This window comes from Sitophilus oryzae, unplaced genomic scaffold (assembly GCF_002938485.1).
Source record: "Sitophilus oryzae breed Bouriz unplaced genomic scaffold, Soryzae_2.0 scaffold_119_pilon_pilon, whole genome shotgun sequence".
In the NCBI taxonomy this organism is placed as follows: domain Eukaryota; kingdom Metazoa; phylum Arthropoda; class Insecta; order Coleoptera; family Curculionidae; genus Sitophilus; species Sitophilus oryzae.
The window spans coordinates 526,142-553,552 of NW_022145837.1; the positions used below are offsets into that span (position 1 = coordinate 526,142).

Sequence of the window (27,411 nt, forward strand, 5' to 3'; positions counted from 1 at the left end):
GTCCTGCGCAACCAGCTCGCTAGCGGCCAGGGCAGCGCCATATTGACAAGAGCTGTCTGTACACCTTCGTGTGAAATGGAGTTTTTTTTAAGGTGTAATTGTTTTAAAAGCAGTGTTAAATGAAATCATGGACAATTCGGTCATCTGCGAGCGTTCGTGAGTGTGTTTTTCAGCCGGAGAACGCGCATCTTCCATAAACAAAGCCGTCTAAATCGTTATACGGCGCTAGACGTTGCGATCGACTCGAGCCCGTAGCCAGGCCAGTGCGACGCTCTAATCGACTTTTACATTGGACTTTCGATGTGGCTTCCCGAATCTTGTTACTCTAACGAGATTAGCCCGAAATAAGGCCGTTATAAGGGCATCGTTCACCACACCCAGCAGTGCCAGTTAGTGGTGATGGCCGTTTCAGGAAGTGTCAGTCTGTAGTGGGTGTGTGTTTTGATTGGTCGGCGTGAATGGTAGCTGACAGAAGTGCCAGGTCCCATCTACCATGCAGTGTTGTCAGTCGGATGAGGCACGGGAACAAAAACGCATTAATGCCGAAATTGAAAAGCAGCTGCGAAGGGACAAGAGGGATGCCCGACGCGAGCTCAAGCTTCTTCTGCTTGGTAGGTCACCCACACAACCACCAGAACCAAACCCTTCGACATAGACATACGTACATACCATTCGTACCCTTCGAACACCTATCCATACCCTTTATTAACATTTACCATCATCTATTATATTCTACATTGCATTGAGATGTCATTGTCAATATGCAATTCATGTCAGATTAACCATCATATCCATAAATGTCAAAATCAACTAAGAAAGGAAATACATAGGAAACATCATGAAAATTTTGAACTATCCTAATACCTATTGGCTCTCCTGTTGATTTTACAGCGAAGTCTACAGGCAAAAACCAGGCAAATGTCTACATAACTTAAGTTGTTGTCAACCTATGATTGCATGCAATTTGTTGTACTGTCTAAACTACTATATTACAGTACCTATGGTTAATGTGTTGTAAGTTGACAACTTAAGATATGTTGTCATTTGCCTGGTTCTGCATTGTTACCTGTTCAGTTTAAATTTGAAAACAGATGCAGTTTTTCTTAGTTACTGTTAATTGGTTATTGTTAACTTGTTCATTAGTTAAAAACAACTTGCCCAAAATTGTTTAAATTCGGCATGTGTTTACAGCATATCCAGACCTTTAAAAAAGCTGTATACAATTGGAACAATTCAAAATTTGCATGAGATTGCACTATATACCTACAGTTAATAAGTTTTATCATCAAGCTGACTTTAACAGTTAAAAGAATCATATTGCTGCTATTTATTATTACAAAAGGCATTATGTTTGTTATTTGTGTTCTAATTTTCCTTAGAAATGCATATCATATTTTATAATGATTACTTTTTATGTTAGGCTATATATTATCAACACTCTTTAACATTCACAATGAATGAACACTAATTAATTAGTCATTACCAAATGATTTTATTCTTAATTAACATTAGGAACATGTATTATTGCAGATAATGGAGAATTCTTCATGCAGATACAGCGGGTCATATATCTTATAACATTCCCAGACATTTAGTTAATCTGAACAAGTGGTAACAAAATACCTTATCTTATCTGCTGTGTGCGACCTAGGTCAAATGGGTCTTAATAATTACAATATAATTACCATAGTTCCAAAAACAAGTTTACTTAGAATGTTATCTTTTACTTGGTACGGTATATTTAATATACTGTTTGAGCAGATTTTTTTTGGATTGAAAAATTTTATGGATTGAACATAATATAATCTTTCACACACACAATCGTCACCAATTTTCATCTAAATATTGACATTAACTTCAGAAATTATTTTAAAAAAAATCAAAATAAAAATGAAACTGCTACACTCTGTATCTCTGAAACTAAGCATTTTAGAACATACATTTATACAAACTTTATAACTTATTTTTATCTGCAGAATATGCTGCCGAAGTTTCCTAATAGTATAAATATAAGTATATATATTTTTTTTATATTTTAGGGACAGGAGAATCAGGCAAATCGACTTTCATCAAGCAGATGAGAATTATCCATGGAGCGGGCTACTCCGATGAGGATAAACGCGGCTTCATCAAGCTGGTCTACCAGAACATCTTTATGGCCATGCAGAGTATGATCAAAGCTATGGATTTACTGAAAATTCAGTACGCTGAACATTCTAGTCGAGTAAGTTTTTGGAAATATATTTCTTATTCTATATCATACAAGCTAGCCTAGCTAACATCGTACCGCCCATAGACTAATGTCATACACTAGAGATAGAGGAGACACTGAATAAAACACATAAATCTGTCATTTAGAGCCACCTGGTGGTTCAGAAGGAACTCATGGAGAATTTTGGCATAACATAATTTTAGTTTACGCTAACTAAAACATTAAAGTTATTCAAGACAGTAAATATAGACTTTTTTACTACATTTTTTGTTTTATTAAACATTTTATGTTTTATTAAACTATTGTGTAATGTAGTCAAAACAAAAATAAAGTTATGAATACACGCATTTTAAACACAACATTAGCTCCAATTTTTTTATTTATAAAACTATTATAGCCTGCTTAACTGTTACTCAAAATGCTATATATTTCCAACTCTGTACGTATTTATTTATGATTAAGCTATTTTTTTTAATACTCTAACGCTTCATTTCTCTAGGAGCTTTTAAAACCAAATACTCTACTGAAGTTTTTCTGTTTACTAAATTTTGTGTTGTAATAATAAAAATTATACTACCTTGTACAGAGTGACCCTGTATATTTTTATGGGAATCTGATGCACAATTTAATTGTCTATCTAATTGTATTATAGCATTTTGTTGTACCTATCTCTTTAAGTTTTTGTAGAAAATGCATTTTCTTATAATTTAGACCTCATTTACCAATATACCCATGGAATATTGTCATTTGCAAAATGTACAGTTTTTAAAAACGATAATATTGCTAGCCTATTTGTTTAGAAAAAGAAAACTATTTAAATATTTGCAAAAAAGTATACCAATTAAATATACCACCATTATTTCCACCCAATATTAATTAATTACATACTTAATTGTGTTAGTTAATAAATTATTCTAAATTAATGTAGATTTGAATCAGAAATCAGTATAATAATAAGTTATGAATGTGAACGTATTTATTATAGGTAATTAAGTATTCGTCAAAAAATTAAATAAAATTTATAAGATGTTACTTTTTAGTCTTTTTACAACAATATCTAATACACATACAAAATTCCGTTTTTTTTTAGTATTTGGAGCAATTATTAATCAACGCAAACTGTCAATTAATGTAATTTGAATATTAGGATCATATTAATTGGTCCTCTGTTACAAATATTTAAACAGTTTTTTTTTTATGAAATAAGCGAACTATATCTTAGTAATAGAAGTATCTGTACTTTTTGAAAATTTGTTACATCTTTAAAAATAATCCAAAGTGTCAATATTCCTTTAAATGAGGTCTAAATTATAAGAAGCATTTTCTACGAAAACTTGAAGAAATAGGTAAAAAAGATTATAATACAATTTGATAGACAATTAAATTGTGCATTTTATTCTGGTAAAATAGAAAATATGCAACTTCAAGGTCACAAAATTTGGTGCACATGCTTCAAAGGAGTCGACCGTTACTGTTGTTTCTGTATAGCTGAAGTATTCTGTGATTATATGGTGTCCTAAAAATTAGGGCTGTAACGAGCCCTGTTTTTTTAACTTGACCGAGTACCGAGTACTCGGCTAAAGGTAATGGCCGAGTACCTAGTACTCCGCTGCCGAGTAGTTGAATTGTCGGGTTTTTAATAGTCTTAACAGTTATGCGACTTTTATCAATATATACTAGTTATACTATACACCATAACATAATAATATTTTATACATAATATAAATATAAATATATAATTTAACATTAAAGAAAGCTAGTTAAAATTCCCGGAATTCCCCGGCCTTAAACCAATGATCGTGTTTGTTTTGCCTATGATTTTCGAGCGGCTGGGATTCCCCGACTACAAACCAATGACCTGGTTTATTTTACTTATGGAGATATTGTTTTATTCTGTGGTTCCCCATGCATACTGATATTTTTAATGTGCTGGATTCTGAATTGATTCTTTTAAGATTCGATGGCGACGTTGATTTTGTTTTAAGCAAAACTTATATGTGTAACTAATTTAAAAGTAAAAAATAATTCAAACAATTAATAATACCCTTTAAAGTTATATTAAAAAGAGTGACAGTGCTGACCTGTTTTAGATTATAAGTATTAAATTACTATTTCACTGTGTTTGTGTTATTACTTATACTTATTATTATTACTTTACTAAAATACATTAATTAAAGTTATGAATAAATAGCTTTTTGTTTATTTTATGATTTGCCACTGTGAGTCTTATTTCTATCTGTTTTGGACATGCATAAATGGATTGTTTCTATTACTATACTTTACTCGGCCGAGTAAGGCCGAGCACCGAGTACATACTACTCGGTTAAAATTCTGGCCGAGCACCGAACTACTCGGTACTCGGTGCAGCCCTGCTAAAAATTACAAGGTTTATTCTTCATATTTTAATTCTTATCATAAGTTATTAAGTTTGTTCATTTGAAAGTATTCCTTTATGAAAAACCGAATTTTTTATGAATTATAAATATTCATTTAATTAAATAGATTTTAGTTAATAAGCAAACAATGTAAATTTATTAACATTTATCTACAAACATGATAGATATTTTCATTTTTAACATAATAAAGACATGTTTTCCATATATTTACCGGAAAAAGTGATTCACCTAAAATACATTCAAGGTCACTTATCTGAAGTTTGTTTATATTCAGCAAATTGCATACATATCTATTATTTATGTAATTCACAGTAGGTATTTTTTTTAGTTTTACAAAAAGAATCCAAAGAAAGAAAAATACCTTTTTCTAGTCCTACAAAGAAATTAATAATTAGTTTTTTTTTGAGAATTTTTTGAATAAAAAATTACTTAGCCATGTTCAGTATGTTTAAATTTCTTATGTCTTAACAGAGCATCTATTTTTAAATCTAACGTAAGTAAATTCTACATACTGAACACGTATACTATAGGTTTTCAGTGAAAATATTACTCTAATGGAATTAAAGTTTTAAATACGAGATTATCTGGATTTTCAGTTTTAAATTTATTATCGAAAATTATTCTGGAAAATCCAGGGAGTCGATAAAAATACTTTGCCGTTGAGTAATTCAGGTGGTATTCATTCTTTTTGTTAAATAATTAGCTTTTAGAATTCACATACCGGGTGCGTCTCGAAAGTGGCTCACCCATGTAATATTTTATTTTTTCAGATAAAAAAAACGAGATTTGGTATGTTAGTCTATGACATAAATTAGATTGATTGACGTATTCAATTGTTTTTGGTCACTTCCTGTTTCACCGGAAATTACTACAACTTTCGATTTTTAAATGGCACCCTCGGTATTTTTTTACTTTATTCAATAGCTTTATTCGTCAACTTTTGACATTTTCGCTGAAGACAAAATTGAATTTTAAGTTTCAATCTAGAGTGCCATGGCTGCATTAAAAACACTAATTTTTAATCAAGGAGTCTTGGAAAAATAGATTTGATCGTCTAATGTTTTTAGTGTCGTGTCCTGGCTGGATAAAGGATGCCCAAATCATATTTTTAATCATATCTGAATTTTTTCAAATGGAACGAGGTTGCTCATTAGCATATTTGGAAAAGCATTTTTTTTATGAATAATTTGGTACCACACACTTGATATTTCGACTCAAATTATCGTTATGAATCGCATGCTGCAATTTCAAATAAACCGTATTCGAAAATGTCAAAAGTTGACATATATATGTCATATTTAAAGTGTCATTTTCTATCGAATAAAGTAACAAAATACCGTGGGTGCCACTTAAAAATCAAAAGTTGTAATCATTTCCGGTAAAACAGGAAGTGATCGAAAACAAAGAAATACGTCAATCAGTCCTAATTTATGTCATAGACTAACATACCAAATGTCAATTTTTTATCTGTAAAAATCAAGAAGTTATAGGGGTGAGCCGCTTTTGAGATGCACCCGCTATACAAGGTACGGCAATAGTGCGTCAGGCATCTGTAAATAATAAAAAAACTTAGGAATTTTGTATAAGTGCAAACCTAAAGTATGTATTAGGATGTATTTCAGGAAAATATTTTAACTTCTACAGAGTGCTCAAAAAAGTGTGAGTGGATCGGCATGTTTTTTTTTAAATGGAATACCCTGTATATTATTGCATTTTTGGCTTCATTTCAGATCACTTTACATAATCTTAAGTTTTAGAGATATTAATAAATAAATAAAAAATATTTTTTTTCCAGTCTTAAAAAGTTATTAAAATTACAAGAACTGTCCTGAAATCAAACTATATTAGGTATTTACTTTAGATGGTCTGTATTTACTTTGCTATAGATGGTCGTAATCTTAAATCATACAAGGTGTTCAAAAATCTACGCCAAACTTTCTAGAATATAAAATAAATTTTCTTTGTTTTTTTTGGTACACCTTGTATATTGATTTTTTTTTAATAGTCGGAGAATTAAAAAATGAACATATTTTGTATTTAGAGTATTTCAAAATCGTTAACACAGCCATGGCTCTCTGTATTGAAATTTAAAATACTGTTTTTTTCTTTTGGTTTGTGCCAAAACGAGTGTGTAGTGTGTAGTAAAATTATTAATTTAATATTATTATATTTTTCTTTATTTTTTTTATTTTGTTATTTCTGTCTGTTATTTTTTCTTCTTTCAGTTCTTTCTCTTTTTTATACTTTTTATTTTTGTATTTTCAGGACAAAGCTGAGCTGATAAAGAGCATCGACTACGAAACAGTGACAACATTCGAACCCCCCTACGTAGAAGCTATCAAAGATCTCTGGAACGACACAGGAATACAGGAATGTTACGACCGCCGCCGGGAGTACCAGCTGACAGATTCAGCTAAATAGTGAGTAACCTTTTCGTTGTCCCTCATTTTTATTTCACTTTATATTGAAGTATAACCTTACTTTAAAAAATACATTAATTAATATGTCGAACAGTTTTTTTTTGTGTGCAGGTTTCAATCTCTATAGCTCTTAAATGTGTTAGAGGGTATGGTATGATATTTGAATTACCGTAAATTATTGTTTCAAATCAATTAATTATTGATCTAGCCAGTTTGAAAATTATCGTTTAAAAAAATCGTGAGTATTTGGGAAAAGCAGTGTTGCCAACTTTCTGAAATAGAATTTCCCACCAAGACGAATATGGTGTTTTGGGTTAAAATTTTTCTTTTCCCTCTTGACCTCGAAATTTCCTAGGAATCGGGAAATTTCCCATGAGTTGGCATCACTGCTCAAAGGAAACAGTTATGTTTTAGGCGACGTTTCGTTACTTTATTGTCGCTTCTTCAGGCACTAAAACAATGATGACGTAACGTGAATGATTGTTGTACCAGGCTATACAGGGTGTCCTAGAAATAACTGCAAGTATTTTAATTTAGTTCGACCCCAGAAACACGCCCGTGAAGTTTTTTTGCGTGAAAAAAAATTGAAATTTTTATGTTTTTCTTGTCATTTTCTGGAAAACATTTAAAAACTTTCGAGGGCCGCTTGTTCAGTTTCCGGCAATTTGTTTATAGTGCTTTGAGAGAATGCAATGTTGCCACCTCTCTACGTTATCCACATTCTATATGTTTATAAGTTATAAGTTCACATTCTTAAATTTATACAAAAAAAAATACTACTACTTTAAATGCTTTTTTACAGTTTGGCAAACTGAAATAATGAAACTCTAAATAATGAACAATAATAATTTTAGGTTATCCAATTCATTTGAGATTTTACTCAAAACAGTAAACCTCTGACAAAACTAAAAAAGAAATAGGCAATTGTAAGGTAAGCCTGTAAAAATACTTTTATGATTCAAATAGAAATATCAATTATTTTGGTGTTTATTTACAAAAACAAGAGTGTGAAATAGAAGAACAGAGGAGTTTAAATTAGTTCAGATGGCATATGAATGTATTTTGAGCCAAATACACGTGGGTATTTAATTATAGTATTGTCAAGAATCGCAGTGATATGAAGTGTTGTTAAGTGTAGAGTTGCGGTTTTAGGTAAAGGATGAAACTTTGAATAAGAAGACTAAGGAAGGAGAATAATGCTATCCATCTATTCATGCATGGTGGGCGGAAAAAGGACTCTAGGGTGGGGATCCTTGACAGTTCGGTTTGACGATTCATTTGACACATTTGAATTTGATTTGAAATTTTGTGGATTTGTCAGTCTTTACGGAGCTTATTTTATGTTATTTATTATTTATTCTACTACTGATAGTTGTATAAAGGTAGTAAATCTAGATGGAAATTGTGGCAGAACTTAAATTAACAGTGACACTATCGCGATTTATCGAAAAAGACTCTAAAATAGTTGGTTGTGTAGCGTGCGGTAGATCTCGGCAAAAATCGAGTGAAATAATGGAACAACTTTTCGCTAGTAAGTGACTATATAATATACATACGGGTAGTAAACTGATCATTTATGAAATTCACTTAAATTAACTAATTATATATTTATTCTTGCATTTTTGCTTTTATTTACTATTTGCCAAAGATTAGATGTCAAAGAATTTAGATACGTCAATTTGACTTACCTGCTTCGGTAGCGTATCGGATGTTTGTGTTAATAAATAATTATTAAAACTTATCTATTTTTATTATAATAATATGTTTTTATAACAATTTTAATAACTACCAACATATATTCACAACGTAAAATAAAATAAAAATTATTTAGTCTACCCCACGTCTACCCTACATCATGTTTTATATTTTTTAAATAAAATTAAAACGGCACTGATAAACCGGAATTTAAGTCGGACATATTTGAGTCCCATGCGGTGGACCTAAGATTTTTGACATGCTCCTTCATTAGTCTTCTTATTCAAAGGGATTTAGAATTTTAGAATTTAGAATGAGTGGGAGGGGGGTTAATCACTTCGACCTTACAGATCCATTGTGTCCCCCTTTCTTGAATCATAACTCATCATACAGTCCCAGGGCTTTGACAAAAGCCAGTATCTGGGACGGTTTTATAGAGGGTAGTTCTCCATCTCCAATATCAGTCGTACCAAAATTCATGGCACGAATGGTTGTCGTCTCGGCGCACTCAGTGATGAGGTGTACTGGTGTTTCCCCATCTTCCCCACAGAATCTGCATTCGCCGTTTCTTCTTTGTTTCAATCTACTGAGGTGTTCATTGAGGAGACAGTGTCCTGTTAAAAACCCCGTGACAATCCGAAGATTGTTCTTACTCAGACCCAGGAAGATCTGTGATTTTTCTTGATCATAAGCCCTCAGAAACTTCTTCGAGTGTCTTAGACCATTGCAAGATTTCCATTCCAGGTTGCGGATGGAATCTTCCAAGTTCTTGAGTTCCGCCTTGAGTTGGTTACCACTTGGAAAGCAGAACGGTTCTGGTCGAGTTAGTGGAGTGTTCGCTCCTTTCCTAGCTAGATTATTTGCTTTTTCATTGCCTTCTATCCCTTGGTGAGCAGGCACCCAGTGTAGGAGGACTTTGTTTTCTTTGCCTAATTTATTCAGCTTCTCTATGCATTCTTTGACCAATTTCGAATTGATTGATACTGAGTTGATCGCCTTTAACGCTGCTTGACTATCAGACAAGATGGCTATTTCTTGTTTCCGATAGTTCCTATCTAAGATAAGTTGTACGCATCTCTCGATAGCGTAGATTTCTGCCTGTAGGATACTAGGGTAAGTGCCCATTGGTTCGGAGTAATTAGCTCTCGGCCCAAACACTCCGATCCCTGTTCCCGTATTGGTTTTGGAAGCATCAGTATACCAAGTTATGGTATGGTCTTTTTTGATATGCTCCTTCCTTAGTCTTCTTATTCAAAGGGATGAAACGACGCTTTAACCTAATTACATCGATCTGTAAGTTTTTACTTTTAATCTGAATTTTCCAAGTCGTTCTTAAATCTTTCTAATCAATTTGTCAACACTGGGCGTCGAACAAGCTAAGATCGTGGTAATTACTTGGAATTTGGGACATCGATTGCTGCTGGTGGCTCTCAAAATGTTGCCATTATTTTTTTAAACTTCCAAAGTTAAATAACTCGGTTATTATCAATTTATGTTAAAAACGGTAAAGAGAAAATATGTTTCTTTTGGCCAGATCTGACACCCAGATCTGAGGTAATTATGATGCAAACGTTCAAACTGGCTAGATCAACTCTAAAAAGTCGTACGATTGCGGTAAGTAAGGGTGCTCAGAACCGAGAAATTTTAAATCATCCCTGTGTATCTTGTAGCTATTTGATGGAAATAGATAGAGTGGCCGACTACGATTACTTGCCGACCGAGCAGGACATCTTGCGCGTCAGGGTACCAACTACAGGCATCATCGAGTACCCGTTTGACCTTGACGAGATTAGGTTTAGGTACAGTGGGAATCGCAAGAGATTTAAAAAAAATCGGATACTTCTACGCAATATACTCTCTTAAAACAAAAATGATATCATTATAAAACAAATATTTTTGTCGCTTAACCCAACTTTTTATATGTACATATATACAGGGTTGCCCATTAGTGCGAGGAAGTACAATATTATTGTTGTGATCATACATATACATACATGTAACATCTGTATAAAACTTTTTTTCATATCTTCGATATAAAAAATATCTTAGATATGAAAAATAGTAGGATTTAGGATAAAATTCTGCTATAGTACACTATTTTTATTTCCAGCACTATGCGGTGTTGTTATTCTATGTCTATTTACTAAAACTTTGGTTAAAAACACTATATCCGAAAAGTGGTTAAAAACTGGAGTGAATATAACTTTATTAATACTTAGCTATATTTCTAGTAGCTATACAGGGTATTTTTTATGGCTTCACCAATAGGGAATGCAATCCCGCAAAAGCTGGATCCCTCTGTGATTCCGCGGAATCAAAGTTGCGGGATTTACCGTGCGGGATCGACACCAGGGGATTCCCCTTACGGCTTGGCCGTTAAAAATAAGTGAATCAAACAGGTTAATTGTTAGATTTCTTTCTGGCGTGCCTAAGTGAAGAAAAGCGTTTAACTAGTACTTGTGGACAATTACGTCAAATAAACTGCCGGACATAATTGTCGGGACAAGCAAAATTTTAGGGTAAATTTAAAGTGGAATATCTCTTGAACTAAAAAAGATTTTGGGATGCGGTTTGGACCAGGTTTTAGAAGCATCTATTGTGATTAAGATACTATGTGATTTCCGAAAATATGAAAATATATTTAGCGAATTCTCGTATACAGGGTGTTTTATAACAGTGAAAATTTGATTACAGTTGAGGGTAGGAACCTTTGGTGTTACACAGCAAAATAAAAACACTAAATCACCACAATACACCAAAACGCTTTTACACTGGACGCGTTTTTACTTTCACAAACTAACTTTACTAGTTAGAGTTAGTTTATAATCATCTGCTGATGATGCTAATATGTTTAGCGAAACGCGCGTCCAGTGTAAAAGTAAAATTTTTTTGGTGTATTGTGGTGATTTAGTGTTTTTATTTTGCAGTGAAAATTTGGTTAAGAATCTTTTTTACCGCAAATTTACAGTTTTTAAAAAATCGAAATTTTTACCAAGTACGACTAATCTGTATTGAAATTAGAAAAAAACAGTTTGATCGGTTTTTTATTTTTTTTTGTTTTAAGGAAAATACGACGTTTTTTATACGATGGCCCTAAATGATACAAAAAGCTTTGTACATTCTGTATATGCCAAAAAATTATTGATATAGAGTGTATCTGAGAGCAGATAACTAACACAAGTTAAAAAAACTTCAACATCACAATAATATTTTTATTTATAAAATAAAAGTAGATAAATTATAAAAAAATTAAGTTTATTTAATATTAAATATATTTTTTGGACACCCTGTATACATCGGTCCAAATTTCTGTACAGATAGTTTAAGATACACGCTATATCAATATATTGTGGGCCTATGCAAAATGTACAATGCCTTTTGTACTATTTAGGACAAAATGTATGACTATAAATGCATATTTTTCGAAAAAAAATCGTATTTTCTTTAAAACAAATAATTAAAAAAAACACCAAATTGTTTTTTCTAATTTCAATAGAGATTAGTCGTACATAGTTAAAATTTCGATTTTTCAAAAATTGTAAATTTCGGTAAAAAAGATTCTTGACCAAATATGTACACAATTATAAAACACCCTGTATACGAGAATTCGCTAAATATATTTTTGGAAACCACGTAGCATCTTAATCACAATGGATGCGTCTAAAACCTGGTCCAAACCGCATCCGAAAATCGGAGAGAGAAAAGAAGAGCATTTATTGTTTACAATCCGGCAATTTTGCCGATTCGCGGGATTGATTGCTTTAATCCCGCGGGTTTGCGGGATTGAGATTTTGGTGCGGGATTGCATTCCCTAGTCGCCAGCATCGGAATAATGCTATGTTTGTATTTGTTTAAATGCAACTTAAATGTATATTATTTTTCATTTAAATACAGACTTAAATTTTTTGTATTTAAAGTGTTCCTAAATTCTGAGCGATGTGAATATCTTCAAATATAGGCTATAAACAAAAGGCATAGTCAAGTTTGGTTAAATTTTCCTTTATTTTTTTAATTGCGTTAAAAGAGAGTATGTTGTGATTTATTTATTATTATTTTTAAATAAATATATTTATACGTAGAGTGGCTGTAACATAAATTTTTTGAGCACCGCGCGAAGCATGAGCTTAGCTCCGACATTTTGTTTAACAATCACAAACACAGGTGTACTTCGATGTTGAGCACTGTTGTCTATTTGGGCGATGTTGCCAGTTGTACTTTTTTTTTACTTAGCGAAAAAAAAACCTGGAGGTGTTTTGCGGAATTAGGATGTGACATCCCTATACTAATTAGATAGTATTTTTTTTTTTTTTTTTTTTTAATTATATTTTATATAATTTAGTAATAAAATTAGTTAGTATTATCCCTGAGTCCTTGAATCAACTTCAAACAAAATTCTTTATACAGTGTCTTGGTTTGCTTGAAACTAAATTTTAACAACATTTTGTATGATTAACATTAAATAAACGTGTCATGAAAGGTATGATAAAAAATATATTCAATTTGACTCAGGATATAATGTATTGTTATAAGTTTAGTGCAATTTGAGACACTGTATACCATGCTGGTTCCATGGATGTAAATATTACAATAGAAGAAATGTTATGTTTTCAAATTGATAAGGATTAAAGGCAAAAATATATTAGTTTGTTTTTGTATTTTTTTAAAAACTACAAAAACATTTTGTATCAATCAAATTTCTTATTAAAAATACCATGGAATTAGCCTATATCGTGTGTTGCATGGTCGACCTGAACATAGGAAATGCTATGTGAATTTTAAAAATTATGAATGACACGTTTTAATGAACCTCTTAAAGTTGAGCAAATTTTTTGTCCATTTTGAATAATTTATACGAATTTGTTGTTCAGTTGTGTTTTCTTTATGATTTATTAGAAATCAGAATAATTGATGACTTGAGAGCAATGACGCTCCAGTCAATGTGATGAGGTCTACTCCAGTGCAAAATTTTCCTTAATATTCCTTCAAATCAGTTGGCCTTTGTCTTTTAGTTTTAAGTCTTCTTGTAGGTACTCTGGTTCAAGTAGACGCTGAAGTAAGGTATTGGTGTGATCATTTAGTCTATTGAAATGTTTTTTGCTCAGAGTTTGGGTGACTTGTTTGACGTACGGAATTTTTAAGTCGTGTAGAGTATGATTGGAAACATACCATAGTGCGTCTGTTATCATCTGTAGGATTTTGGATTGACTCTTCTCTATTAAGGCTATATTTGATTTACTAGCGCATCCCCAGAGTTCTGATTTGTATGTCCAAATTGGTATTATAGTTTTATATAAAAGAAGTTTTTTTTTTTATTCTCTAGCGATAGTTTAGATCTTCTTCCTATCAACCAATATAAGTCTTTTATTATCAAATCTATTTGCTTAGGTTTCTTTACCATGTGTTCTTTCCAGGTATGTTTTAGTATCCAGGTGCGTACCTAAGTATTTGCTAGAGGAAGACTGCCGAATTAGTGTGTTGTTTAAGTATACTGGGGAGCACTCGTCTCTACTTAAAGTAAAGGTTACTTGGGCAGATTTTTTACGGATTTTCCTATGTTCAGGTCGACGGTGTAACACACGGTATATAAATAAAATACTTGACTTTCTTCCTATTGGTTATTTTAACTGATTTACAGTAGGAATAGTTTATCTGAAGTCAGTTGGAATAGATTGGGACTCTTAATTTCGGCACTGTCTTTGTTGGCATCGTCCGGACAAAGGAATTAAGAGTCTCAATACTTCCATTTGACTTCGGAAATACTATACAAGGGCATCGGTTTGTCCCATATTGAACAACGCATAACGATAAATTTTATAAACTTATAACCGCCCTTTCTTTTCGTCCTTATACAGGGTGTCAAGAAACTAAATATCAATATAAACTTCGGTAAGCGACTTTACAGTTAAAAATAAAACAAAAAGTCCCTCTTAACATAAATACCCTAAAATGATTCCCGATGAAGTTACTTAAAAGGGTAAATAAAAATATTTTGTTCATTTTTTAGAACAACGGTAAACTGTTTTTCTTGAAATTTGGTAATTCTTACACTGGCGATAGTGTGAAATTCCGGAACAGTCCTGAGAGGGTACTTTACATTAATAATAATAATATTTGTACAATTATAATACAAAGTATGTAATAGACGCCATTATAGATGAAATGTGCGTCAGAAAATTGACAAAAACAAATCAAAACAATTATTCCACATACTTACGTTATGATTACATCTTTTTACGGAAAAAAATCAGTAAAAAGTTTTACAAAAAATATATAAATCACCATTTCAATTAATAATTTATTTTCTTTTTTAAAAGTGATCCTGTTGTTAATGCATTTCAACTCTTGGGAAAGATGATTGAATATTTTTAAAGAGCTGTAATGAATATTCCCTGTAACCGTAAGTCGGTGTAAAGGGTATTTATTTTTTGCTTATTTATATCTTATTAATTACTCTGTATCTTATCTAATTACTCTGTCTGTCTGTAAGGATAAAAAAGGACCATCAGTAGTACTCTCTACCATAACGGAAAGTACTGTTTTAGGGCTCCGGAATTTTACACTATCGTCATTCGCTTTGGAATTAAAATGTGTGTAAGAGTGCCAAATTGAAGAAAAATGGTTTACCAATAGTCGTAAAAAACGAACAAAATATAATATTTTTATTTGCATTTTTGAGTGCTGTACCTTCTTCAGGAACCAATTTAGGGCATATGTTCATTAGGGTGTCCGTTATTTACCAAGTTGATCATTTCTCTCACGACGCCCTCTAAATTTTTAGTTTATTGTTTAAAAAAATAACAGACTATTGTATTACCCTTAATATTCACAATAAACCTTGCCCCAAAGACTATTAATTTCCCATTTAAATTACATGGGAATTTGCCACTTTTTGCAAATAATTTTTTTTTTCTCCCGATCTTGTTCTCTTGCAGCCATGACAGTCCCATATTCTTGTACAGAACTGAACGCTCTACAAAAAAGGTCTCTTATAATTTTTCAATAAACCTACTCCTTCAAAAGATATTCACGGTTAAAGTTAACCACTTGGTAAATTCCTAAATTTTTCAACTTTTTTGACAAAATTATGAATTATTTTGAAAAATTTAATTTAATATTTAAAAAAAAACAATTTTCATGATAAACAATTTTGAATCATCGAAAACAATTTAATGCATGATAGGTAGTTAATTCTAATACTTTATTATTTTTGATCTTGTATTCTTTTGCAGTACTTAATTAATTTCAAGTTCGGCAATTTTTTTTTTCTATTGAATTTATTTTTACAAGCATTTTTGCTAACCTACGGATTTTTTCTACGCAAGCGCATTTAGTATTCTACTGTTATCACAGATTATACAGCTTATAATCTTTGTTTTTTCTTTATTGTTTTTCGTGGTTCCAATTTTCGGAATCGGGCACTAGTTAGGTGACTAGTTTGCACACATAGCACGCCCACTTATGGCCTCTAAAATTGTGCACAGCGCCTGACCGGCACAGTTATTAGAGAGATATCGGAAAACCGAATAGCGCCATCCAGTATTTACGCGTACCTTATCATGGTTACGATATGCGCGAGTCAATTTTTAACGGAACACCCGCTAATAACGTTACCGCCTGATGTAATTTGCGGATCAATTACACCAAGCGTTCTTTCTAAATAACCTCTGATAACGTTTAAAAATTGCTTAAATGGGCATGTGCGGGTATTTGACAACCCGAGCCGGCCGGCGAGATCTTTTATTTTAAGTTATGTTTGAATTGTTTTGAATTATTACTTTAGTTTTATTAGGTAATTTGATATTTAAGTAGCTGGGATTAGTTTTAATTAAATAAATATGGCTCAAAATATGGATTCCACCTCTTCCAATACTAAAGAACCTATAAAGAGTCTTAGGTTTACTGCAGATGACGACTTAGCCCTTCTAAGAAAATTTGTTGCTTGTTGCCCTAAACCCACTGGCAGACGTTGAACAATAAAGCACTGGAAATAAGCACTTTAGCCGTTTAGTTTTAAAATACCTAGTAAACAAAACAATTTCAAAGTTTTAAATTCAAAGTTAGGTTAAGTTTAAATAGCGGACGCGACGCGATCAGAATTCTTTCCGATCCGATAACTATAAATGAAGAGAGTTAATACCACCTCACGTAAAGAAAATAAGACCTGGCCTTATTAACGTCCATGTACGCTATTCGGTTTAGCGATATCTCTCTATTACGCTGTTTATTGTAGTAGTGGGAACTATCGAATGAATACTATCGAAACATTCGATAGTTGCAATTCATTCGAATAATTCGATAGCTAGTAAGAAAACATTCGTCGAAAACTATTCGAATAAAAATTATCGAATAGATGCGTCATCTGCCTTGAAATATTGTATTCTAGTAATTCGGCAGCAAAAACCATTCATTTATAAAATTCATTCATTTATCAAATTCATTTATTCGTCAGGATCGATTTTAATAAAATATAAACTGGATTTTAGTTGTCGTCCGGCGACGTAGCTTTTTTCCTAGAAACCCGACAGCGGTCGGTGGCAATGCTATGAAAGAAGCCGGCATCTTTTGATTTTTGCGGAGTCAAATAAAGATAAGGACACATTATTTTTTTTTAATGAGGTGCTAGTATTTACACAGAAAATATATTATGAAGGGCGCTGTTGCCATATATTCGTATTAGTTGGTATTAGCAAAGAATATTATTCTTTAGCATTAGTTAGTTAGGGATAGTATGAAAAAAAAATAATAAAATATTAAGTATAAAATAATATAATATTCTATATGTTTTGCATTTTTTTATTAATATTCTGTTGTTACACTGCAATAATACTTTTTATTTTGGATGTAGGAAAATGATTTTTAATGTTTTTAAGCAAAGACTGGTTTAATAAATAATAATAACAGTAATAATTTGTTATACCTATTAACAACAAAATTTACAATCATTTAATAATATAAACATTTGTTTTAAGTAGTAGCAAAATATAAACAACAAATAGAAGTCAAAAGTATTTATATTAGATCCTATTTAAAAATAATATAGTCTCTAAATGGCAACGTTGGTTTATTAAATAATAATAATTACAGAACTAATTTGTTATAATAACAACAAATTTTAAAATCATGAAATATAAATATTTATTAATTTTCTAAGCATGCAGTGTAATGGAAGGAAAATATAAATAAAAAATTAGAAATCAAAATTATTTATATTACTTTTTATTACTTTATATTATTATTTAAAAATAATATTTACTTTTGCTGGCATTTACTTTAAAACATAAATGAAATATTTCTTCGCAAAAAACTATATGTAAGAGAATTAGCATAAACAAAATACAAACATTGTTAACTTTTTTTCTTAAATTGGCACGTGTAAAACTTTCAATTTAATTTTCTCACCCCAAAATTTGAGTTCGACAACAATTTACTTAACCACATTACTTAAATATGATTATTAAGTTCAACTAATTCATATTATTAAAACATCTAAAATACAAATATGTATTTTTAAAATTAATTGTAAGTTCATCTCATCTCTGTTAAAAATTGCTACTTATATATAAGGTATTTCGCGTGCAAAAAAACTTACCCCAAACAAAAAAAAACTTACCCCGGAGACTAACCAACGCAATCAAAATAGGCCTGCGGCCTACGGCGTATTATGATTTGTCAAGAAAGTTGAAGAATTTAGGAATTTACCGAGTGGTTAACTTTAACCGTGAATAATTTTTGAATGAGTAGGTTTATCGAAAAATTGTAAAAGACTTTTTTGTAGAGCGTTCAATTCTTTATAAGAATATGTGATTATCATGGCTGCGAAAGAACAAGATCGAGAGAAAAAAAATATTTGCAAAAAGTGGTAAATTCCCATGTAATTTAAATGGGAAATGAATCGTCTTTGGGGCACGGTTTATTGTGAATATTAAGGGTTTACAATGGTCTGTTATATTTTTTAGACAATACTAAAAATTTAGAGGGCGCCGTGAGAGAAATGATCAACTTGGTAAATAACGGACACCCTAATAATTCATAGGAACGTTGTGTTTTATTTTTATCTGTAGAATCGCCCACCATAATTAGATACACAATTTTTTTTGACACCCTGCATACCTTCCCCCCTTCTACAGAGAGACTTTGCTGCATGTGGCATGCTTTGTTGTGTTGGTTACAGTTATCTTAGCGATCTGGAACGGATAAGGGCGGCCGACTACCTGCCCACCGAGCAGGACATCCTCCGAGCTAGGGCGCCCACTACCGGAATCATAGAGTACCCGTTCGATCTCGACAGCATTATCTTTAGGTATGGCCGCCATTTTTCAGTACTACATTGATAAGGGTCAGTCGTATACCTATATAAAAGTTTATACCGCGGGTACCGTTAAATTCTCGTCCCAGTATTGAAGGATGGATATAGATGGTTCGTTCCAAACATAGCAGAGAACCGTTGTTGGTACTGTTACGCTTATGCGTAGTAGAGAAATTTCTTTTCAAACGTCAGAAAAGTATAGCCTAACTTATTGATGTAGTAATAGTGAAAATAATGATAAATCAAACTATAGTTTCATAATCGATAGAATCAGACATTTCAGATGACTGATAATCTGATTCACTTGGTGCAAGTGGTTCAGAGTTTGTTTCATTGTTGTCCATTTTATCAAAAAAATATATTTTTTTAGCTCTAAATTTTATCGCGTGTGTTAAAATCGCGCGCAGCGTTAAATTTAATGGACTTGATCCTGTTCACTTCTGAAAGGAATCAACAGAATATTCAGAAACCAGACAGAAACAGGATATTATAGCTGTTTAATGCTTGAAGTGGTACTGGAAAAAAACAATATTTTATATATGTATAAAATTAAATTAAACATTAAAGATGATCTTAAAATAGTAGGAAACTAGACTTGATCCGTTTTAATTTTGACCACCCTATATAATTACTTACAAGGTATTACTTTTTAAATCTCAAAATAAATCCTTGCCGCTTAAAGGTCTAATGGATTCACACGAAATTACTTCCAACATTTTAATTGATGAATATACAGGGTTGTTCACCACATACGACACGGAGTATTGTAGCTAAACGATGAGATTTTTACAAATTGTAAGTTTCGGGTTCGTTGAAGGACTATTAGAGCTACAATTTAAAAATATTTTTACAAGATACAGAGTGTCCCAAATAAATAAAAAATATCAAAGTTGTATTTTTTTAAATGGAACACCCTGTATATAATTACATTTTTAGTTTCTACGATTAAAATAAAGGTAAATTTGATTAATGTTTATTATACTTAAACCTTACCGTTTTTGAAATATTTTGAATTTTGTGAAATTGCAGTAAAAATTTTAAAGCTTCATTTCTCCAAGGGTATCAATGTTTTTAATACTAAATATTTAATGAAGTTTATTTATTGATCAGTTATTGTGTTGCAATAATAAAAATAATACTACCTTATACAGAGTGTCTAAAAATTTATTTTAAATAATTATTAGCTTCAAACGGCAATAACTTCTTTAATTTAAATGAAATGCCCTGTATATTTTAGGAGAATCAGATGCACAATTAAATTGTCTATCAAATTGTATTATACCATTTTTTACCTATCCCTTCAAGTTTTCGTAGAAAATGCATTTTCTTATAATTTAGACCTCATTTATCAATATATCCATGGAATATTGACATTTTAGATTGTTTTTAAAGCAACAAATGTACAAAATGTACATATTACTAGCCCATTTGTATGCAAAAAGAAAACTATTTAAATCTTTATAAAAGAGTATACCATTAATTAAATATAACACCATTATTTCCGCCCATATACTAATTAATGACATACTTAATTGTGTTCGTTAATAAATTATTATAAATAAATGTGGATTTTTGAGTCAGAAATCAATATAATAATAAGTTATCAAATTAAAGTCTTTGTTGTTATAAATAAGCATTTATTAAAAAATGAGATATCATTTTTAAGGTGTTACTTTTTATCACACTGTCTAATGCCCATACAAAATTCAGTATTTTAGTATTTGGAGCAATTATTATTAATCAACGCAAACACTCAGTTAATGTAGTTTGAATACTGGAATCATATTAATTGGACCTCTTTAACAAATATTTAAACAGTTTTTTTTTATTTTTTAATGAAATAAACGAATTATATCGACATATTAGTATCTGTACTCTTTAAAAATTTGGTACATCTTTAAAAATAATCTAAAATGTCAGTATTCCATAGGTATATTGATAAATAAGTTCTAAATTACAAGAAAATGCATTTTCTACGGAAACTTAAAGAGATAGGTAAAAATGGTATAATATAATTTGATAGACAATTAAATTGTGCATCTGATTCTCGTAAAATATACAGGGTGTTCCATTTAAATTAAACAAGTTATTGCCGTTTGAAGCTAATAATTATTTAAAATAAATTTTTAGACACTCTGTATAAGGTAGTATTATTTTTATTATTGCAACACAATAACTGATCAGTAAATAAACTTCAGTAAATATTTAGTATTAAAAACTTTGATACCTTGGAGAAATGAAGCCTTAAAATTTTTACTGCAATTTCACAAAATTGAAAATATTTCAAAAACGGTAAGGTTTAAGTATAATAAATCTTAATCAAATTTACCTTTATTTTAATCGTAGAAACTAAAAATGTAATAATATATAGGGTGTTCCATTTAAAAAAATACAACTTTGATATTTTTTACCTATTTGGGACACTCTTACAGATATTTTTTGATTTTTTTCTCCTTCAATACTGGAACATAAATCCTCTCAGTGCTTATATGGGAAGGCCGCAGTATAATCTTTTAAATGTATTTGGGTTCAGTACTACCGCGTGGTGGGTGGGGCATTTTGGGACTGGGGTTTTAACTAGTATTCGGTAACACACATTTAGGTTTTTAATTATTAACTACATTTTTTTGTAGTACCTATGAAAAATTATTACTGTAAAGTACTGCTAGGACTGCTTTTATCTACGTGTGTATCATATTTTCATTTTTATAATTACTTGGAGAACGTTCTCTAAGAATTTCATATTCATTTTCTAATATCTCATTATATTTAGAAAGATATTGATAGTTTGTTTTGCAGTGTTGTGCATTTTTTTTCTCTTTTTTATTTTTATTTTTTTTTATTTAATATATTTTTATTTTGGTCTATAGAAAATATTCTGACAATGATTGAAACAGTTGGCTGTTCCGATTTTGTTTTTTTTTGGTTGGCAAATTTCAAATTTAACTTTTAGTTACGTGATTAAGCTTGACCGGTAGTCAGCCTGGCGCCGAATATGTTCATGGTTGGTAACAATGAATTTAAAAATCGCGTCCTCGATTACGTATCTAAAAGTTTAATTGGTATCACTTATAATAATAAACCAAAATTAAGAAGAGTATGATAATTTTTTTGACGATATTTAATTTTTTTCTATAATAATGCTAATCAAAACGGGATGAGATATAAATGAATTTATTCTGAAGGTTTTCTAATATAGTTATTGAATAAATGCGTTAAAAAATAGAGGTTATCTTACATATTCGTAATAAATCCCGTATACATACCGGGTGTTGCATCGTCGAGCGGGACATAGGAAATCCCATGTAAATTTTAATGGGGTCAATTATTGGCTTCCCTAATTATTTTAGAGAAGTAATTCTATTTAGGTTTATTGAAGAGCACTAAAACCCACATTCAAAAGAATAACTTTAGATATTTTTGATTAGCCCGTTTACGAGTTATCGCCGATTTCTTTTTAAATTTTTCTCCTTTCTTATGGCCCTGTATTTACTTATGAGCACCAGTCAAGGTAAAAGATAACTGTCAAATGAAGTTGTCATTTCAGAAATATTATATATATTATTATGTATCGATTTAGTGCTTTATTATTATTATTAAAAACTCATACCTACATCGAAAACATTAGCCATGAATTACACTACCAAAGAAAAAGTATTGATGATTAAATGGTATTATCAAGGAACTAGTTATCAAAAGGTGTCGGACATGTTTGCTGCTCTGTATCCGAATAGACCGATACCTGGAAAATCTACAATCGCAAGGAATATCCAGAGATTTGAAACTAAATATACCCTAATAAATAACTGCAGATGTGAAGCAAGGCAGGAACAAAGAGAAGATGCAAGAAATGATACCGACTTGGATGTTTTCTTGTGCGTGGAAGAGAACGATGGAAAGATCAGCACAAGGAAACTTGAGGATGAAATAGGAATAGATCACACTACAGCGTTTCGAATTTTGAAACGACATAAATACTATTCCTTCAAATATGAAAAGCACCAAGAGCTACGAGATGGGTACGAAATACGGAGGCAGGCGTTTTGTTTAGATATGATGGAAAGAGCAAACACGGATAGGGAATTTAAAAAACATATGTTTCACTGACGAATGCACGTTTACCTTAAATAATGAACCCAATGTTCAAAATTATCGATATTGGAACAAAGAAAACCAACACAGGTTTGTCGAAACAAGGACGCAATATCCACAGAAAGTAAATGTTTGGGCAGGGATTGGTTCGGACACAATATTATCGGGCCATTATTTCTTACGCGAAATTTAAATGCAGAATATTATTTGGAACTACTCGAATATCATATTTTACCTGCTTTACATGATGCCGCTAGGGAAAATCAGGAAGTTTGGTACCAAATGGATGGCTGCCCGGCACATAGTACCCTGGCTGTTCGGGAATATTCAGTCAATAGTTTTAACGGTAACGTTATATTGGCCTAAATCATACAGTAAATTGGCCAGCAAGGTCTCCTGATATTTCGCCAAATGATTTCTGTCTCTTTGGCCATTTAAAAAACAGGATATACAAGGATAAAAAATACCCAAATCTAGACGAGTTAAAAAATGTTATTTCTGCCGAATGCAATAGAATTTCAGTTTACCAACTAGCGAATGTAAGAAGAGAATTTTATGATCGCCTTGGTTATTGTCTAGCAGTCGATGAAGGAATATTTGGACATCTTCCTAAATCCTAAAGTTCTAACAATTTAATAGTACCTAAATTAATAAGTTATTGAATATTAAAAAATGTCTATACCTATGTGGCGGATTCATCTATGCAAAAAAATCCTTTATGGGTTTTTCGCCACTGCACTGCAAGAAAACTCTAGAAAATAAAATAGTTATTTTTGGTAAACACTTCTGCGTTAAACCTAAACGGACGCTGCTGTCAGAAGTTGTGTTTACAGTTATAAAAATTTGCCTAACAAAGAAAAAAAATGCTTAACGTTTCGGAAAGTTTTCTCTTTCCGTCGTCGGAAGCAAAAGAAAATATAAAGAATCAAGAAAAAAAAATTAAAGGAGAAGAAGTGTTTACCAAAAATAACTATTTTATTTTGTAGATTTTTCTTGCAGTGCAGTGGCGAAAAACCCATAAAGGATTTTTTTGGATATTATTGAATATTGTAATAATACTATAATTAACCTTGTAATTGATTACTTTACTTTACTTTAATTCATATTAAATACTTCTTTAAGATTTAATTAAAATACATCTTTAAGATTTCCGATGTAGGAATGAGTTTTCAATAATAATAAAGCACTAAATAGGTAAATTTCTGAAATGACAACTTCATTTGACAGTTATCTTTTACCTTGACTGGTGCTCATAAGTAAATACAGGGCCATAAGAAAGGAGAAATATTTAAAAAGAAATTGGCGATAACTCGTAAACGAGCTAATCAAAAATATCTAAAGTTATTCTTTTGAATGTGGGTTTTAGTGCTCTTCAATAAACCTAATAGAATTATTGTTACTCTTTCCCGCAGGAAGTACTGAATGGATTTTAATGAAACTTTACAATAATATAGCTTATACATCAGAATAACACATATGCTATAATTTATAAAGATATTTTGTGAATTGTCCAAAATATAACGATAAATGTGAAGTAGGAAAAAATTCTGCAATTTGCGAGCTATTTTGGCATACGCTGCAAAAACCAATGGACAGAAACCATCATTTGAACAAGATAAATATTTTAATAGTTATGACGATGACAAACCGTGATGACCACTAATCATAAAATCCTCTAACGCAATATTGCCATCTATTTCAATCATTGTTGTTTGGTCTGTATATCGGTATCAATTATTTTAATGGGATTGATAGGTTTGTTTTATTAGAGATTTTATTTAATAACATTTAAGTAAGTAACTGACACGGTAAAAATATTTATTTTTAAATTAATCTACTAGGTACACTTTGTACTCTAGGGATTGTAAAAGTAAAAACCAATTAATTTCATATTTTTATTTGTTTATAGTTTTTGGTATTTTGCTTTAAACATTCATCGCATTCATTTGAAGCTACAATCTCAAATATATCCAATAACATCCCATGATTTCAACATAATATTTCCCAATTTTTACTAGAATTGTCAAAATTGTTATACATATTAGGATGACATTTTCTGCTGTCAAAATCAAATTGACTATTTAAGTTCAGACAATTATGACAAGTTGAAATCATATATTGTGTGTTTTATTTATTACACTATACGTACATGATAATTATTTTTTTTATACAGGGTGGTTTAGTGTTGTAGAAAGATTTTTACAGTGGTTATCAAAAGTATTAGACATTTTTAGGAAAAGGCTTTTCCTGGGCCGGTTCAAAGATGCACAAATCGTATTTTTCAGTCATGACTCATTTTTAGGGTTCCGTACCCAAAGGGTAAAAACGGGAACCCTATTAATAAAAGTTCCCTGCCCGTCCGTCCGTCTGTCATAAAGGTCTATCATATGAACAGTTATAGCTAGACAGTTGAAATTTTTACAGATAATGTATCTATGTTGCCGCTGTAAGAACAAATACTAAAAACATTATTAAATAAATGTTTATAAATAAAAAAGTACTTTCACTAAACATTATCTTTTAAGTAAGAATTTTACTAGAATCTTTCAAGTCCTCGGTGGCCGCGTGGTTAAAGCGTTAGGACCATAGACTTAAAATAAAATATAGACTACACTATTTACATCTCAACGCGGACAAACAACCTTTTTTGTACACATGTTTACTTCTGGGTACAGTCGACCGAGCCTTCCTCATCCAGCCTATGTTGTCACGTCTTTAATATTATCAATATTTTTTTTTTCTTGTTATACACATATATTGAGATATTAATACTACAGTTTAATAAAGTAGGTTTTAATATTCCATAGATGTATTAAATAGTTCTTATACTACTAAATTATAAGTCGGATACTGTTTAATAAGGATAAGTTCTTTACAATATGACAACACCGATTAGAGGCGAGGGAGCCTATTCATTCATTTATTACCTTGTAGTACGTGTCGCACGTGTGCGGTAAAGCTTTGTTGCCGCTATCTCCCCGGCGGTATTAACGCATTTTCTTAGCTTGTAGTCCTTAAGTGTTTATTTTATTGACTTTTTCTGTTCAAAAACTATAAAATATGGTTCGCCAGTGCCAAAATTGCAAGAAATTTGACTTAAATAATCCATTTAAGTCTTGAAACGACTTTTGACCGGTAGGCAACTCTCAATTTACCCATTGGCAGTCAGTGGCGTTGTAGTAGAAAGGCGCTTATTTAGATAATATTTTAGTAAAATGTAAAATCTGAATTTTTTCTCTTACATTACATTATTTACTTACTTACATTGTAACAAAATCATAATTATAACTCTGTTAATAATTAATAATGTTTTTATTAAAAATATATTCCGGTTTATTCTAAAATTATCTTCAGAATCTAAAATAACATACAAGAATTTTAAAATGATATTACATTATGAAACAATATTTTTTAATATACCGGGTCGTCTCAAAAGTGGCTCAACCCCATAACTTTTTTTATTTTTTCAGATAAAAAAACAGATTTGTATGTTAGTAGGTATATGACATAAATTAGGATTTATTGACGCATTCAATTGTTTTTGGTCTCTTTTTCGATTTATTATAATTTTCATCAAAGTGCTTTTAGCGATTTGAATGAAAATTTGAGGGAAAAAGTGTCGGCATATTCACCAAGTACGTGCATATGGGTTATCTATATATTTTTCTAAAAAAAAAACATTGCGCCACTGTTTTTTCTCTTGTTAGCAAAATTGTGTACACCGTTTAATGCCGATTAAAAGTTGCCCTTGATATTTTGTCGATTTTTATCTCCTTGATGAGATAAACGCTATATTGATATATTTTTTTGGACTGTAAAATCTTTATACAAAAACTTAACGACCCTGTATAATTACACTGTTTCTTGGTAATATATTTAAAATATAATTTATATTGATTTAAAATATACCTTTTATCTTTCTAGGAACAGAATTATCAACATTGCAAATGCAACTATCAACCGCGAAGTTAATCATACAGTACTTTATAGTAAGAAGTTAGTTTCAGTCAACAGTAGAAGTTAATCATACAGTAAATCGAATTCAGTTTTATTTTAGTAAAACTAAATTGATAATTGTGATAAATAGTCTCAATACCACACGGAACATTTTAAAAACATCGAATTGAAGCCCTACAATTTTTAAATCGTATTATTAACCTATTTTTATATGAATCCACAAAAATTAGCGGGAAAAAAACAGTTGTTCGGCATTTCAAACAAAGGCATTTAAATAAAATGCTTGTAAGATCACACTTACGCACCGATGTAACCAAGCTTCATGCTTCTGGC

At 31.0% G+C, this 27,411-nt stretch overlaps 1 protein-coding gene across 4 annotated transcripts in view; it reads left to right on the forward strand.

The window, feature by feature from the left end:
- Positions 1 to 4: 4 nt before the first annotated feature.
- Positions 5 to 27,411, forward strand: part of LOC115891809 (guanine nucleotide-binding protein G(q) subunit alpha) — a 41,785-nt gene continuing 14,378 nt past the window's right edge. Inside the window, exons 1-5 of one of the 4 annotated variants that reach the window (XM_030912376.1) lie at positions 5 to 611; positions 2,040 to 2,224; positions 6,874 to 7,028; positions 10,394 to 10,522; positions 18,895 to 19,023. In XM_030912376.1, the coding sequence (XP_030768236.1) occupies positions 494 to 611; positions 2,040 to 2,224; positions 6,874 to 7,028; positions 10,394 to 10,522; positions 18,895 to 19,023 (716 nt within the window). In that variant the 5' untranslated portion in view covers positions 5 to 493. The remainder of the gene's footprint in view (positions 612 to 2,039; positions 2,225 to 6,873; positions 7,029 to 10,393; positions 10,523 to 18,894; positions 19,024 to 27,411) is intronic. The other 3 variants (XM_030912375.1, XM_030912374.1, XM_030912373.1) reach the window with 3 other exon arrangements.